Below are 15511 nucleotides of genomic sequence, written 5' to 3' on the forward strand. Positions count from 1 at the left end.
ATTGTGTGACCACTTTCACTCTCTTCATAACGCGAAGTAAAGGCAGCAAAGAAAAAAAAACAAACAAAAACAAAAACAAAAACAAGCAAAAAAAAAAAAACTAACAGCCGGCGGTTCGGACCGCCGGCGGTTTTTTGTTGTTGTTGTTGTTGTTGTTTTTTTTTTCTGTGCTGCCTTTACTTCGATGAAGAAAGTGATGGGGGTGACACAACAACAGCCTTACAGAACCGTCTAAATCGATGCCGTGATTCACCTACAAAGTCTCAACGGTAGTTTGTAACGGGACTGTTTTGCATTCCGCCCACAGCCGGCGTTACCGCGTAAATTACCTAGTGTTTATTTAGTCCCTTGAGGATATTTTAGGTTATATAAGCGGTATTAGACATTAAGACGGGGCAGAAATGGACCAGGTTTTTTGACGCTCCCTCTCGCTCGGAGTAGTCAACGTTTAATAAGTGTAATAAGGAGATTACAAGTGGCAGAATAAACGTGACGAAAGTGCAAAAACTGGTTCGTGATACTCTTCTACGTGGATACGACATATATCCAAATCAGTCAAAAAACCTGAACAAGTTCGAAGAAGAGAAGTCACAAGTTCTGTTCAAAGCCTCAAGCTCGCCGATTTGAAGTTAGCAGCTGACGAACCGCCGAGGAAAAGTCGCAAGCAGAAGCTAGACAAGTGGCAGTGAAAGCTCAAGACCTCAGAAAATCAGGAGCAGACAGGAATCTACAAAAGAAGCATATTCAGAAGGAAAAAGGTAAAACAGTTCCTTTATTACCGCAGAAAATACGGAGAATCATTTGAATTCAAGTTCAGAAGTTACACAACTGGACCTTGCTTAGATGACACCTTACTTGCAATTCGGAAGAGAGTTTCATGAAGACATTTGGATGCATTGATTACATGAGGATGAATTGACTTTATTGCAATATTGGAAATTAGAACTGATGAACTGTAAAGTTTAATATTTTATTCAATCGTGGAGAAAACGCAAAAGGAAAAAAAAACACTTAATTTCCCGCTTAATTGTGTTAAGTTTGAATTGCGTAATACAACAATAGAAATAGTTACGTAATATAACAATAGAAATCTACATATCTATCACAAGTAATTACAAGTATTCAGCAATATACGCATTTGCAATTAGCGATTAGTTACAAACAATTATTAAGTCAAGAATGCCTCCTAAGGTGGACGTATCAATACTAATTGCGAAAAGAGATAGTACAATAGTCGCATTGTACGAACTTTTAGAAGAATTTCAAGTGCTTTACAAAGTTCAGCCCGTATTAAGTACGCTTGAAAATGTTTACAAAGAAATGGAAGTTAAGTACAGAAGTGTTAAAAAACAGCAAGAAGCAATTACGGATAGGCTAATTGAGACGGGATCTACAGAAGAACAACTTAAGGCTAATCAGCAGGTCGGAGATAAAGTCAGAAGCGATTTTCTAAAATACAGCGAAACTTTTGCCACTTATCAAAAAGCGTGCAATTCCCAGAAACCGCCGCTTAAGCACGATGCGCTCGAAGCTATGACCACAGCAGTAACCAAAATGGCAGACGTTTTAGGTTCGCAAAAGACCGCTAGTCACGGACTTGAGAAATTATCAGTGCCAACATGGGACGGAAATAGAAAATCTTACGCAACTTGGAAGAGCGAATTTAACTATTGGATGTATAAGTACAAACAGGACGAAGACGAACAGCTGCAAAGACTAAGAAAAGCGTTACCAAAAAACTTTTTTTGGTCTGATCAAGTGCGGCCAAGCAAGAAAATCGAGCAGGCGTGGAAAATTCTTGATACTGAATTTGGAGACCAAAGGAAATTAATGGACACACTGCTAAACGAAATTACCAATCTCAAACCAATAAAGAATGACTCGAACTCGCTCTCGCGTTACGCTGCTAGAATATTAAGCTTCGTGAACAACATGGAACAAAACGGTTGCGCAGTAACAAGCACATCGGAAGCACCCTTTGTCATGTCACAGCTCCTGTCTAAATTGGATGCCAGCGATAACATTGAATTTGGCCGCGAAATGCTACGCATGGGAAAAGAAGAAAATGTTTTAAATTTGATTGATTGGCTAAACAAAGAAGCAAGTTTACGATCGCGCATCAAAAGAGACACTAACTATCGCAATAATCCGAGAGAACACCGTTCTGACAATAACGCTAACGACAGTGGACTAGACCAGGATGAAACATGCCCACTTGGTTGCAAAACAAAGCATTTACTTTCCACGTGTCCTATGTACCAAAAGTCAACAGTTGATGAGAAATGGGAAATTGTAAAACAAAACAATCGCTGTCGAAAATGCCCATCATACAAACTCTTGTAAGAAGCCCGACGGTACCGCTTGCGATAAGTGTACGCGACGCCACCATCGTTCCTTGCACAATGAGCGTGTACCTCTTGCAAATTCAGACCAAAGCACAGAAACGCTTCCATCCGCAAACGAAAGTCAAGAAGCTAGTAATCACAATGTTCAGGGCGAGACAAGCGTCCCCGCTATTTGTCCAGTTCAAAAAGTAAAGATTAGAGGCCAAAATGGAAATTTTACCGAAGCCCTAGCTATGCTAGATAGCGGCTCAAACACGAGTTTTATTTCAAAGAACGTTGTGAGGAAACTTGGCATACGCGGACCCAAAACGCATTTAACGATGAACTTAGCAGGAGGCCAAAAGAAGTCGGAAGCATCAGAGTTTCTCGATATTACTGTTGTTTCAAACACTGAACCAAGTATTCAGAAATCTATGCGAGCTTATGCAATAAACAAGCCATGCAGCCCAGCTAGAACAGTCTCGAGAACGACATTGGAAAGCTATCCCCACTTGAAATCAGTTTCAGAGCAATTACATCTATCGGGCGGAACAGTTGATTTGTTAATTGGAACAGACTTTGCCGACGCCTTTAATGATATGCACGTTATCGCAGGGAAATCCGGAGAACCAATTGCAAAGAGAAATTGCTTCGGGTGGTACGTCATGGGAACATTTGCTTCAAAGCAGGGTGAACGTCCCTCGGCTATCAATTCAATTGATGTAGGAACTGTCGATGTGTTAGAAGACATGAAAAAACTCCTTACACAAGACATGTTGGGAGTAAGACCAACCGAACTTTGTACGTGCAGAGATAATGATCTTAAGGAGAACAAGTTTATCAAATCAATTGCAGAATCGACTCAGATTGTTGAGGGGAGAATCCAGGTGCGAATGCCTTGGAATGGCGAGGGACCCCCGAAGGAGAGCAATTACGATGTTGCATATAAAAGAATGATTTCTTCTGAAAAGTCCTTTAAGAAAAAAGATTGTCTCGAAATCGTTGAAAGTGAAGTTCAAAAGTTGCTGGATCAAGATTTCGTCGTTGAAATTCCCCCTGAAAACGTAGACCATGATCAACCTGAATGGTATTTGCCTTTACAAGCCGTGTTCACACCTGACCGAACAACGCAAGTTCGACTAGTGTTCGATGCCTCAGCGAAAGGTCCAAGAGGAAAGTCGCTTAACGAGCATCTCGAAAAGGGACCAAACTACATAAACAGTTTGCCCAACGTGCTTATGGCTTGGCGCTTCGACAAAGTGGCTTATACCGGAGATGTTAGGAAAATGTTCAATCAAGTGTTAATCCATCCTGACGACCAAGTCTTCCACAGGTTCCTATGGAGGACAAACGAAAGTTTGAAGCCAAAAGTCTATCAGTGGAAAAGACTCAATTTTGGTGACAAACCAGCCCCAGATATAGCCGCAGGAGCAATCATTACCTTAGCCAAAGCTTCTCAAGACCAGTACCCGGAAGCCGCGAAGGAACTCCGAACCCATGTCTACGTTGATGACATTGGTGGTTCCCGAGAAAACGAAGTTAAAAGCAAGCAGATCACGAGTAAAATCGACGCCATTCTCAGCAAAGGTCAGTTTCAAATCAAACAGTGGCATTCAAACAACAAGAAAGTTGATCAGACAGACGAAGAGCATGTAGATTTTCTTGGGCACAAATGGAATAAGGTTCGAGACACCATTACCTTTAAGAAAACGGAGATTGTTGCAGAGGAGAAGCCTGTTACAAAGAGAAATTGCCTCGCCTACTTGGCCCAGCTTTGGGATCCCACAGGCCTCGTGACTCCAACAACTATCGAGATGAGAATTGATCTACAAGAATTGTGGAGTTCAGGCTATTCCTGGGATGAAGTCCTACCAGACCAGATTCAAACAAAATGGAAAGGAAATGTCCAAGTACTCAACCAACTTCTCAAGTACGAATTCAAAAGAAAGTTAAAGCCAGATAATGCAGTTGGAATGCCAGAAATACACGGATTCTGTGACGCGGGAGAGAAGGCTTATGGTTCAGCCATGTTTCTTCGTTGGAAACTTGATGACGGCAGTTACACCTGCGTTCAGCTCATGGTGAAAGCCTTTGTCTCACCCCTAAAGAAGAAGTCAATACCACGCTTGGAGTTAATGGGTTGTCTCGCGCTCTCAAGGTTATACCGAACATGTAGAGAAGCCTTAGAATTCGCGGAGATTAGCAGCTGCAAGAAAGTGTTCTGGATCGACTCCCAAGTTGTACTGTCATGGCTTAAAACAAGTCCGACAAAATTTAAACCGTTTGTCTCAGTACGAGTTGCTGAAATCCAAGAGACAATTGACCCTCAAGAGTTCAGCTACATCAGATCTGAACATAATCCAGCTGACGCCTTGACGAAAGGAATTCTCCCGGAACAGCTGGAAAAATGGTCACAAGGACCGCAGTTCCTTAGAAAACCGCAAGAAGAGTGGCCCAAATTTGAAGAAAATACGCTGAAGATCAGTGAGGAGTTGTCAGCTGAAATGAAACCTCCCATTGAAGCCAGACCAACGTCCTGCGACAAATCAGAATTTTCAACTGCCCAGAAAGAATTAAGAGACAATCCTCTCTTTGAACATTTGATGGAAACGTGTTCAACATTCTCAAAGGCCAGGAAAACGTGAGCTTACGTACTAAGATTCGTCAACAATACAAGAATGAAAACGAAGAATAGAGATCCAATTTCGCCAAAAGAACTGACGGAGTCAGAACTTCGGTTGTTCAAATGGTGCCAACAGACGATTGACGTCGACAAGCTAGATAAGAAGCTTATTCCGTCAAAGGACGAGCATGGATTACTACGCGCGCACGGAAGATTGGAAAACATAAGGACGCTTCCTGATGAAATGCGCAATCCTATTATCCTCCCGAAGAACCATCGATTAGTCGAACTGTTACTCGTTCACCTACACGGAAAACGAGCGCACTGTGGTTACAAGAGCCTCATTTACGAATCAAGAAAGCGATTCTGGATTGTGGGAGTACGTCACATGGCAAAACGTCTAACAGGAAAATGTGTCACTTGCAAGAAACTGCGAAAGAAGCCATTGGAGCAGTTAATGGGCCAGATTCCAAAACTACGCGTAGCGGCAGGGTTTCCAGCCTTCAGTAACACAGCCATCGACATGTTTGGACCTCTGCAGGTACGACTTGGACGAAAAACGCTGAAAGAAGCACATGTAATTATATTCACTTGCATGACAACCAGAGCAGTCCATCTTGAACTAGTAACAGATAGAAGTACCGACACGTTTCTTATGGCGTTTCGACGATTTGTTTCCTTGAGAGGAAATCCTAACAACTGCTGGTCCGACTGCGGAACAAATTTCATTGGAGCTCAACACTACCTGAAGGAACTTTTGAACGACTGGGATATTCCTAGAATCCAGAGCGTTGTCTCAGAAGAATTTTCGTCTACCTTTCAGTGGATTTGGAATGTCCCTCGCACCAGTCACCAGAACGGAATTGTGGAGAGTCTCATCAAATCAGTACGACAAGCGTTGGATGCTACATCCAAAAACCAAGCCCTCACAGAAGAGCAGTGGAGAACGTATTTAGCAGAAGTTACATGCTTAATAAATCAGCGTCCTCTCTACCCAAGCTCAAACGAAATTTGGGAAAGCCCGCCTATCACGCCAAATGATCTTTTGATCGGAAATCATTTTCCACCTCCGATGCCAGAAGTAGAATCGAAAGTAAATCCAAGACACCTCATGAGAAGTACAGAGAAACGAGTGCAAGAGTTTTGGAATTGCTGGATGAAATATTTTGCTCCCAATCTGCTGCCAAGAAACAAGTGGTTGAGAAAGCGAGAAAATCTACGAAAAGGAGATTTGGTGTTAGAAATTGAACCAACCCCAAGGAGAACGTGGAAGATGGGACTTGTACTCGAAACTTATCCCGGTGAAGATGGTCTTGTTAGAAAAGCAAAGATTAAAACAGCAACGTCAGTCTATGATCGACCAATTCACAAACTATGTTTAATCGCGACAAAAGAAGAATTAAACAGCATGCCTTAGTTATACAACTTAGTTAAAACTAACTTATGTAGTGCAAAAAAAAACAAGTTGCTCAACCAATTACTTAAGTAATTCGCTTTCCGCACTGGGGGGGAGTGTTTTGCATTCCGCCCACAGCCGGCGTTACCGCGTAAATTACCTAGTGTTTATTTAGTCCCTTGAGGATATTTTAGGTTATATAAGCGGTATTAGACATTAAGACGGGGCAGAAATGGACCAGGTTTTTTGACGCTCCCTCTCGCTCGGAGTAGTCAACGTTTAATAAGTGTAATAAGGAGATTACAAGTGGCAGAATAAACGTGACGAAAGTGCAAAAACTGGTTCGTGATACTCTTCTACGTGGATACGACATATATCCAAATCAGGGACACCGACTCTCTTGTGAGGAACACACTCGTAACGTGAGCTTGGCACGCCTGTGATCACATGCACTAAGTGTGTATACAGTAGAACCCCGATGACTCGAACTAACTCCAATTCCCCTTGGATTTCACCCTACTTGCCAGGAATTTTTTCTCGGTTAACTTAAATTCGGGTAGCTCGAATTCCCCGCTAACTTTCCCTTGATCAGTAAGTAAAACGCAAAAAATAACGAACACTGGTCACTATTATTAATTGATCGATGAAACAAACAGATCACGTTTCGTCATAAAATGTTACCTTGTCTGATGAAATAAGTAAATTTACACTTCACTATATTCTAAAGTTCTGAGAAATCAGTAAATATCAATTTTTAACATGGCAAATTGAATCTTTCAATCCACCTCGATTGGTAACTCAAACCCTCGCCAACTCGAACTGTGTTTCGTTTTCCTCCAGAGTTCGACTTTCAAGGGTTCTACCGTAACTGTATTTTCCATTTATGTATTTATTTACTGCGAAGGGACTCTCAATAGATATTGTTTGTATCTTTTATCATTTGAATTATTTTATTCTATCATTATTATTTTTAAATGCATGTATTCTAAGAGCATAAGATGTTACGTTATCCGTGAAACGTACTAGTGAGTGACTAGTGCTTAGAGTTGGGAGACACTGTTACACCACACGTTCAAATTGTAAAAGGTTCAGAGTTCTATGGGTTCCACAAGAGTTGCTCGTGTTCCTTTTTTTGTTTTTGTACCATTCATCTCGCCTCATGTGACAATAATCTCCTTTTCTTTTTTTTTCTTCGAGTCCCCTTGACCCAAGAATAGATTCGACAGGTGCGGTTTTATTCATTTAATACCACAGGTAACCCAGGCTCTGTGATAGTACCACAGTACGGTTCCAGTAAAATTACAGTGTTTGTATTGGGTAAAAATACCGTCCAAAAATTTCTAGGAAAGACTAAATAAAGATCAATGAAACTTACTCTGCAGTTAATTGTTGTTGTCCTTATTGCTCCAACAGAGTTTCGTGATAATTTGCAGTAATTTGTTCAAATTCACTCTATATACAATAATAATATACAAGGTAGGAAACACGAGATGCCATTTTCGCCGACATGCATGCTCTCATTCAACACAACTTTTTCCACGAAATTCGAACTCCAACGGAAAATATACATCTCAGGATCGTAGAAATAGGATAGCAGCAGATGTAGAAACCAATGAATCTTTCCCAGATAGAGAAACGAATCCCGCAGACTTTGACAAACTCGAAGGATATAATCCAAACAGACCGAGAATATGCTCGTCGAAGCAACCGGGCCAAATCAACGCGCGGCCAAGAAAATGGGGCCTGGGTACTGTACAAAAAATTCCATCCTGGGAGTCCTGAGGTGACCTCTATGGGGACCGATACATCATTTGCCCAAAGCCACCCTACCCTGCTGAAACAATACTTGATAGAAGGCAATTGTTCTTCCTAGCCAATCACAATTCGCCAGAGCAAACCCAGCACACGCGCCTAAATTTAAATGGCTAAAAAAACAAATAATAAAACCAGGATAGTCTGCCGAGTTACAAGGCGCCCCATTTCTTTTACTTAGGAACGCAAATAACAGTAATGAAACTATGAAATAATAACGCGAAATACTTACAAGGCGGGCTAAAAACGAAGTTGAACAAGAGGTAGATGATGACTGAGACACTGTTGCTGTGAACTCACGAGCGAAACGATCGTAAATAAACGGTGAAGCTTACAAAGTAATGTCAAAAATTATACAGAAAATTCCAACAGAATATGAATTGCGATGACTGAGACGAATGTGAAAGGCATGTGCACCAGTAAACAAAGAACCAAAAGCCTCGCACGTTTGTATCCGTTCGATAAACCATCAAATCACCCTACTATTCCCGTTCTGTTCATCCAAAGGACAATGCCTACGTAGCGAGGTGAATAATCTCTCTTAACTTTTTCTTTTTACTTCAGTTTAATAATACTGTCAATCGGTCTCGCTTAAGTGGTACTCAATCGTTCTAGTTTTTATAAAGCTTATGAAAACAAGAACGATTTATGGTTTTGAAGGATAGAGCTTCTTGTGTGGCTGCTGGTAGTTTAAATATAGATGGTGGTTGGGTAATTAAGACGCGCGGCGTTCAGATGACCCTAAGGAAACGTTTACAAGGTCTTGCATAAAATCCCAACGTTACTTTACACTAAGCCCCTTCGTCTAACAAACAGACCTTTCCTTTACTTTTACAGTTTTGGTTCATGGAGTAGAATTTGTGAAGACAAGGAATGGTGGTATAGTCGATATCGGAGACTATCTACTTTTCTATTAGGGACGGATGAAAAACGAGAAGCTTGCGAATGCGCTCAAGTCATTGTTTCTATCACATCCAATGGTGACTTGCTTACAAGGTTAAAAAAAGGTGGGGGTGGGTCAAAGTATCTCTAGCGCTATTTTTTCAAGCGTTTTCAAATACTCTTTGGTAGTAAGGAGGGGGGTCAGGGCGGGGGGGGGGGTTGTATAACGAAACAGCTGAGCCTGCTACGAATTTATTGGAAGTTTGTTTTTATTTTCATTTACTGTTACTCTTTTTAACTCAAACTTGTTTTACTTGTCTAACCTTTTTCCGTATAGCTAAACAAAAACTTCGATTTACTTAGTAATTCGCATCAGGTAATTCGCTTAAATCATAAAACTTTGTCACACTGTTCTGCCTGTTCAGTGAACTTTTTCATCAAGGCCGGTGTTTATTGTACGTTGCACTACTACTTTCTTTCCGAATTTCACTCTGGTTCTTTACAAAAGGGTGTTCATGGAGCCTCTTGACATAGTTCTTTTCTCTATCATCGTGAAAGCAGCAGGAAAGGCGCCCTGATGTTTCAATGACCCTGTCGACTCTTGTCCTTCAATGAAAAGAAAAGATATTAAGTTTTTATATATTAGTTTCCTTAATTTTATTTCGTCACAAATTCAATAAAGTAGGCCCATTCAAACAAAAATGTTTTTCGTCTCGCCTGCTTTTTGAGGCCGGCTCTCTTCAGTTTGAACTCTGAAGGATTGTTTTTCTAAAAGGGGGATCTAGCGATAGAAGAAAGAGCCAAGAGCCCTTAGGCAGGCTAAATTATCAAACGAAGCATTTAAAAAATATTAATACAGTAAATCCTGATTTTGGTCTGGAATCGAGTACGATTTTAAAGCGGCGGAACTACTGCGGTGTAAGAACGTATTTGTTGTTTCGATTCTAAATAAATAAGAAAGAAAGAAAGAGATATATACGAATTCGAAATGGTTTTTAAGAAATCTTTCTGTTAGCTTTCAAGAGCCATAATGGTCCCATTATGGCTCTTGTTAGCGTTGTAATTTAATTAGCTGATGATGAAATAATTTCTGGGTCAGCACGAGGAGCCTCAAGCAGTAAAATTTCTGTCCCGTAATTTAATCAGTTAAATCATCAAAGTTGACAGGTCTTTCTGATGATCAAAGCGACCGTTCGGTTTACCATTTACACCTTCAGTGCGAAGACTGTCACGGAAACATTAACACCTTCAGGATAATTGCTTGCCATAACAGTGGTAGGTCGCGCGCGTCTGGTCGGTTTCGAAGAACGTGATCTTGACTGTTGTTTTCATTCAGTGACTGTGCGCGTTGATATGCCAACGTTTAAAACAGACTGCAACATTAAATTTTTGTTATAAAAGCAAAGAAGCTGCTGAGTAGAAACTAAACCGTTCCAAACTTATTCCGTTTCATTCGTGTACTTTCATTTTGATGGGGTCTGTATGATGAATTTACTTCTGCCTTCTAATCCGGCACGTAAACAACATAGAGATAAAACATTTCATTTTGCCTTTGTGGAGTAAATTCATCTTAAAAAAGTTAAACTAGTGGACCACTTTCTCCGCGTACTTGTAAAAATAGGCATTTAATATGTCGCGCTACAGTGCGAAAATCTTCTTGTCGTGGATTAGATTTCAGTATACCTATTGTTAATCTTCATTTCGCGCCAGAATAAATTAGTTTGCGCGCAAAGGGCGTCTAAAAAAAAATCACAAGGTTTGTCCCACTTCGAGTCCACGTTCTGGAGATACGCCGGCATGGTAGCTGGAATACATTGCCAAGGCGAAGATCTGGCATGTTTTCTTCCTCATCTTTTTTCCCCCCCAACGTTTGTTTATATTTGTAGTGAGAATGCCTTGCATATCGGTGGATTTTACTTCAGTCAAGCGGCTTCAGTTCCTGCGGCTTGCTACTCATCATAAAGAAGAGTGCCGGAATCGCTTTGTTCGCCTTTAACAGATTTGTTGTACCGAATGCAAGGTAAAAGAACGGACTACTGTAAGGTAAGAATTGAAGTTTAAATTTGTTTCTCGGCGAAAAATATTGCATACAACTCGTGAAACCCGTGAGTATTACCTCTGTTTAATATACCGGATGTCATGCGATGACCCCTCGCTTTTACGATGGATAAGACGGATACGAACAATAATTTCTTTCGCAACGTTTAGTATAATTTACTTAATATGGAGATCATCTGAGAACGATTTTTCGTTATATATGCTTCATTTCTTGGCTTATTCCGGCTACGTGCGAAAAATTAGATGACAATGTTTGTGTGCTATAATTATACTGATAATTTCTTGCACCTTGAAACTCATGAAAGCCAAACTTGTTTAACCCTAGCAAAAAACTCTTTTAATGGAGGAACTCAACCTGATAGTTGCACTAAAATCTAATAATTGTTACTGCATTTGCAGGCTCTCTGCAACCTCGTGGGTAGAACATACCTGAAGGTTACATTTAATTATAATCACTGCATTTGCTCTCTGTAAACTCGTGGGTAGAACATACCTGAAGGTTACGATAATAATAATCTTTGCATTTTCTCTTTGTATCGTGGGTAGAATATACCTGACGGTTACATTTAATAATAATCACTGCATTTGCTCTCCGTAACCTCGTGGGTAGAATATACCTGACGGTTACATTTAATAATAATCACTGCATTTGCTCTCTGTAACCTCGTGGGTAGAACATACCTGAAGGTTACGTAAATAATAATCATTGCACTTTCTCTTTGTAACCTCGTGGGTAGAACATACCTGATGGTTACATTAATAATATCACTGCATTTGCTCTCCGTAACCTCGTGGGTAGAATATACCTGACGGTTACATTTAATAATAATCACTGCATTTGCTCTCTGTAACCTCGTGGGTAGAACATACCTGAAGGTTACGTTAATAATAATCATTGCATTTCTCTTTGTAAAATCGTGGGTAGAATATACCCGATGGCTACATTAATAATAATCACTGCATTTGCTGTCCGTAAACTCGTGGGTAGAGTATACCTGATGGTTACATTAATAATAATCATTGCATTTTCTCTTTGTAACCTCGTGGGAAAAAAAATTAATGCCTCTCTCCTGGAAATTTTGCCCTGTCCTTTCAGCATAGTGATCTTTGGGTAGCGAATTCACGTAAACAAGTAAAACGCTTTTTTTAACAACAGCATTTATATTACTTGGCTTTTTGAGGGAGGTTAAACATTAATGGAATAGAATATAAAAAAAGCTGATAAAGCGGAAAAAGTTATCTTTACAAAATGCGCTTTCACAATGTCAAGGAGTGAAATAAGCTGAGGTTTTGTAGTTAGCCCGAAGAAAACCTGTTCCTGCATGAAAAGCAGTTCTGATTCCCTTCTCTTAACTAGAAGAGATGCATATCCCTGTGAACCAGTTTTTTAACCAGGAGCGATTCCAGCTCACTTCTGATACTTTATTGACACGAGTTTCTATTTCAATATATGTCTAATTCAAGCTTAGCCGCGTGATAGCTCTTCATTAGCGAAAAGGTCCAAGTGATATTTTGATTGAAGTGTTGTTTTGGATCCTGAGGTTTTTTAACACCTTTTCTCTAGCTTAACTGGCGAAGATATTCTAGGAATTTGCCCTTCAATTCCAAATTCTTTGATGTGCCGCCAGATGCCGTGCAAAAATATCACCCCTTGCGGCTCCTCGAGGTCCGGTCCTCTATTCACTACGTCAGCTTAAACCAAGAAATCACCGAAAATTTTATAGTTTTTTGTTGCGTTTTCCACAAAATTAAATGTAATAATTCTATTGCTCTCATAAGTTTGTTCTGTGGAATATTTAATTATTAGATGAAAACGTTCAATACCAAAATCTCAGTTTCCTGCACAAACCACTCCTGTTTCTAAAAGAGGTAAATTACTTGAAAGTTTCTAGGTCTTTGATTTCTTTTTGTTTCTCTATGAAATTCATTATCGAAGTGACCTGGTGATCATTACCTTTTGCTAAGTGTTCATTCACATTTTGCTTGGTGTTGCTTTTTTGATAAAACACAATCTGCTCGAAGAAAAGCGATAACAGTATTGATCAACTTCATTAAACAATTGATTGTGAAGCAACAACAGAGTTAAAAAGAACTAGAGAAGTTATGCACACCTCGCCTGTTGCCGACATTTTAGATGGAAATAAATGCTTCGGTCTTGATGCTTCGTTGAATGCAACTCGCGTTAAATAAGCTCGATTTTCAAATTAAGTGTATTTATAACCGATCGTCGATCATATCCTCATATGATTTGCCATTGACCACAAATATTAAAATCTCGCAAGTATGTCACAATGGGTCAAGTAAATTTCTAATCACATCACAGGTTTCTCAAGCTGACATGACGTTACGAGTGTGTTATGTCAAGAGAGGAAGGGGCTTGGTTATGGATATTTTCTCACAAGAGAGTAGGTGTCGTGTTACAAGCGACTTTTCAGACGGGAAATATAATGTACTGAGGTCTGCGAACACTAAATATCATTAATTATTCTTACTTTTTAGTCTCGTTTGCGTAAGCAGCGAGTTTCATAATCTGCAACGCGTTTTTCTTCGCATTTATGACACAAAAGGGGAGTAATTGTGCCAGGCATTCCCAGCGGAGACGGTGGAAATTGGGACTAATGATCGTTGCTTGATCGAAACGATTTTCTATCGCTTCAAAGCTTTGGTTACTTTGGAACAAGTGAACACTACTGAGTGGACGAAAAACAATAAGAATCTTAATTAGCAAAACTGCGATGGTCGGGTGTTGTAAACTTTGATTGTATGCAAATGGTGTCTTGTGATGCGATGACTGAAATCAGGGGCACCCAACGTCAATTTTCGGAAAACATCTGTTCGGAAGATGATTCGAGATCTAGAATTTTTGGAACATTTGCTGTAAAATTTCTTGCTTGTCTGCCTCTCCTAGGATTTTCGAACATCTAAAAAATTGTATAATTGCCCATTTTTAACGGATTTTTACCCTAAATAGGTCACCTAGAATTTTCGAGAGTTTTTTTTTTTTTGTGGCTGAAATTTTCGAAAAGGTCCGTTTTTATTCCTATAATTTTCGGATCACTAGACTTTTGAGCTAGGAAATTCGAACAGATGAAAAATTTTTAGGGGATAAAAATATGCCTATATCTACCGTTTAAATACTAAAATACACTTAACAATGCTAAGTTTAAGTGGTTTTGAACTATATTCTCGTTGGGTGCCAATGATTGAAATGACGTGCCGCGTAAATCACTTTTTTCCCCCGGCAATGATGTAATTTCTCCGGAATCTAGGCCCTTAAATTTTCGTGTAATTATACACGCGTATAGCCTGCGACAGCAGACGTATTTCCGGTCGTCACTAACAAGCGTACTAAATCAATTCAGAAACAAATAAAAAGTATCGACATCGATAAAGTAGGAAGTAAAAAAAAAAAAAAAAACCTCTCGCGAGTAAATCCTGTTTTGTGTAGAATTAATAGCCTCTTCACTTCTCGATCTAATCTCCAAGCAAGCGTAAGAGTGCCGGTTCTTGTTTTCAATAAAAATTAATAAAGGAGACTTACGTTTGATGTATTCCTTTGTTTTTTTTTTTTGGTGTGATATCATCGATACCGTCACATTCGATTAACTGCCCTGGGTGCTTTTTAAATTTTTGGAACTTGAGGGTGGGCGCTTATTTGAGGTGGGCGCTTATTCGAAGCTGGGCGCTTATTAAAGTTTCACTATTCTCAGCAAGTGCAGTAAGTATATTTTGCAACAAAACAGTAAATGGTAATAACAAAAAACAAAGATGTAACAAAGCAAGGTTTCTGTGAAATACTCCGAAGAAAACTCCGTTTTCAATACGGTCTCTTATTATCTCTCAGTGGAGTTTTTGTGGGAGGGAGTGGGGTGGGGTGGACGCTTATTAACTTGTTTTGTCTTTAGGATGGGTGCTTACTCGCGAGGTGGGCGCTAACTCGAGGTTGGGCGCTTATTCGAATAAATACGGTAATTAGTCGGATTTTTTTGGCTGTTATTGTGTGACCCCTTTCACTCTCTTCATAATGCGAAGTAAAGGCAGCACAGAAAAAAAAAAAAAAAAAAAAAAAAAAACTAACAGCCGGCGGTTCGGACCGCCGGCTGTTTTTTTTTTTTTTTTTTTCTCTGCTGCCTTTACTTTGATGAAGAAAGTGATGGGGGTCAAACAACAGCCTTACAGAACCGTTTAAATCGATATTGGATTCACCTACAAATTCTCAACGGTAGTTTGTACCGGGACACCGACTCTCTTGTGAGGAACACACTCGTAACGTGAGCTTGGCACGCCTGTGATCACATGCACTAAGTGTGTATACAGTAGAACCCCGATGACTCGAACTAAGTCCAATTCCCCTTGGATTTCACCCTACTTGTCAGGAATTTTTTCTCGGTTAAGTCCAATTCGGGTAACTCGAAT

General features: G+C 39.9%; 2 protein-coding genes and 1 long non-coding RNA gene across 3 annotated transcripts; 2 read left to right on the forward strand and 1 right to left on the reverse strand.

Moving 5' to 3' along the window:
• The first annotated feature begins 2665 nt into the window (after positions 1 to 2665).
• LOC140932156 (uncharacterized) lies at positions 2666 to 4969 on the forward strand. The gene has a single exon (XM_073381801.1). It carries the CDS (start codon positions 2666 to 2668, stop codon positions 4967 to 4969), a length of 2304 nt encoding a protein of 767 aa, XP_073237902.1.
• A 33-nt stretch (positions 4970 to 5002) lies between these two features.
• LOC140932157 (uncharacterized) lies at positions 5003 to 6364 on the forward strand. The gene has a single exon (XM_073381802.1). The coding sequence runs from the start codon at positions 5003 to 5005 to the stop codon at positions 6362 to 6364; it is 1362 nt and encodes a 453-aa protein (XP_073237903.1).
• A 2933-nt stretch (positions 6365 to 9297) lies between these two features.
• LOC140929625 (uncharacterized) lies at positions 9298 to 13271 on the reverse strand. The gene is made up of 3 exons (XR_012164755.1): positions 13207 to 13271; positions 13050 to 13107; positions 9298 to 9643 (listed from the first exon to the last, which is right to left on the reverse strand). It is a non-coding gene; the product is annotated as an uncharacterized lncRNA (long non-coding RNA).
• Positions 13272 to 15511: the final 2240 nt, after the last annotated feature.

Source organism: Porites lutea, chromosome 3 (assembly GCF_958299795.1).
Source record: "Porites lutea chromosome 3, jaPorLute2.1, whole genome shotgun sequence".
NCBI classification, from domain to species: Eukaryota; Metazoa; Cnidaria; class Anthozoa; order Scleractinia; family Poritidae; genus Porites; species Porites lutea.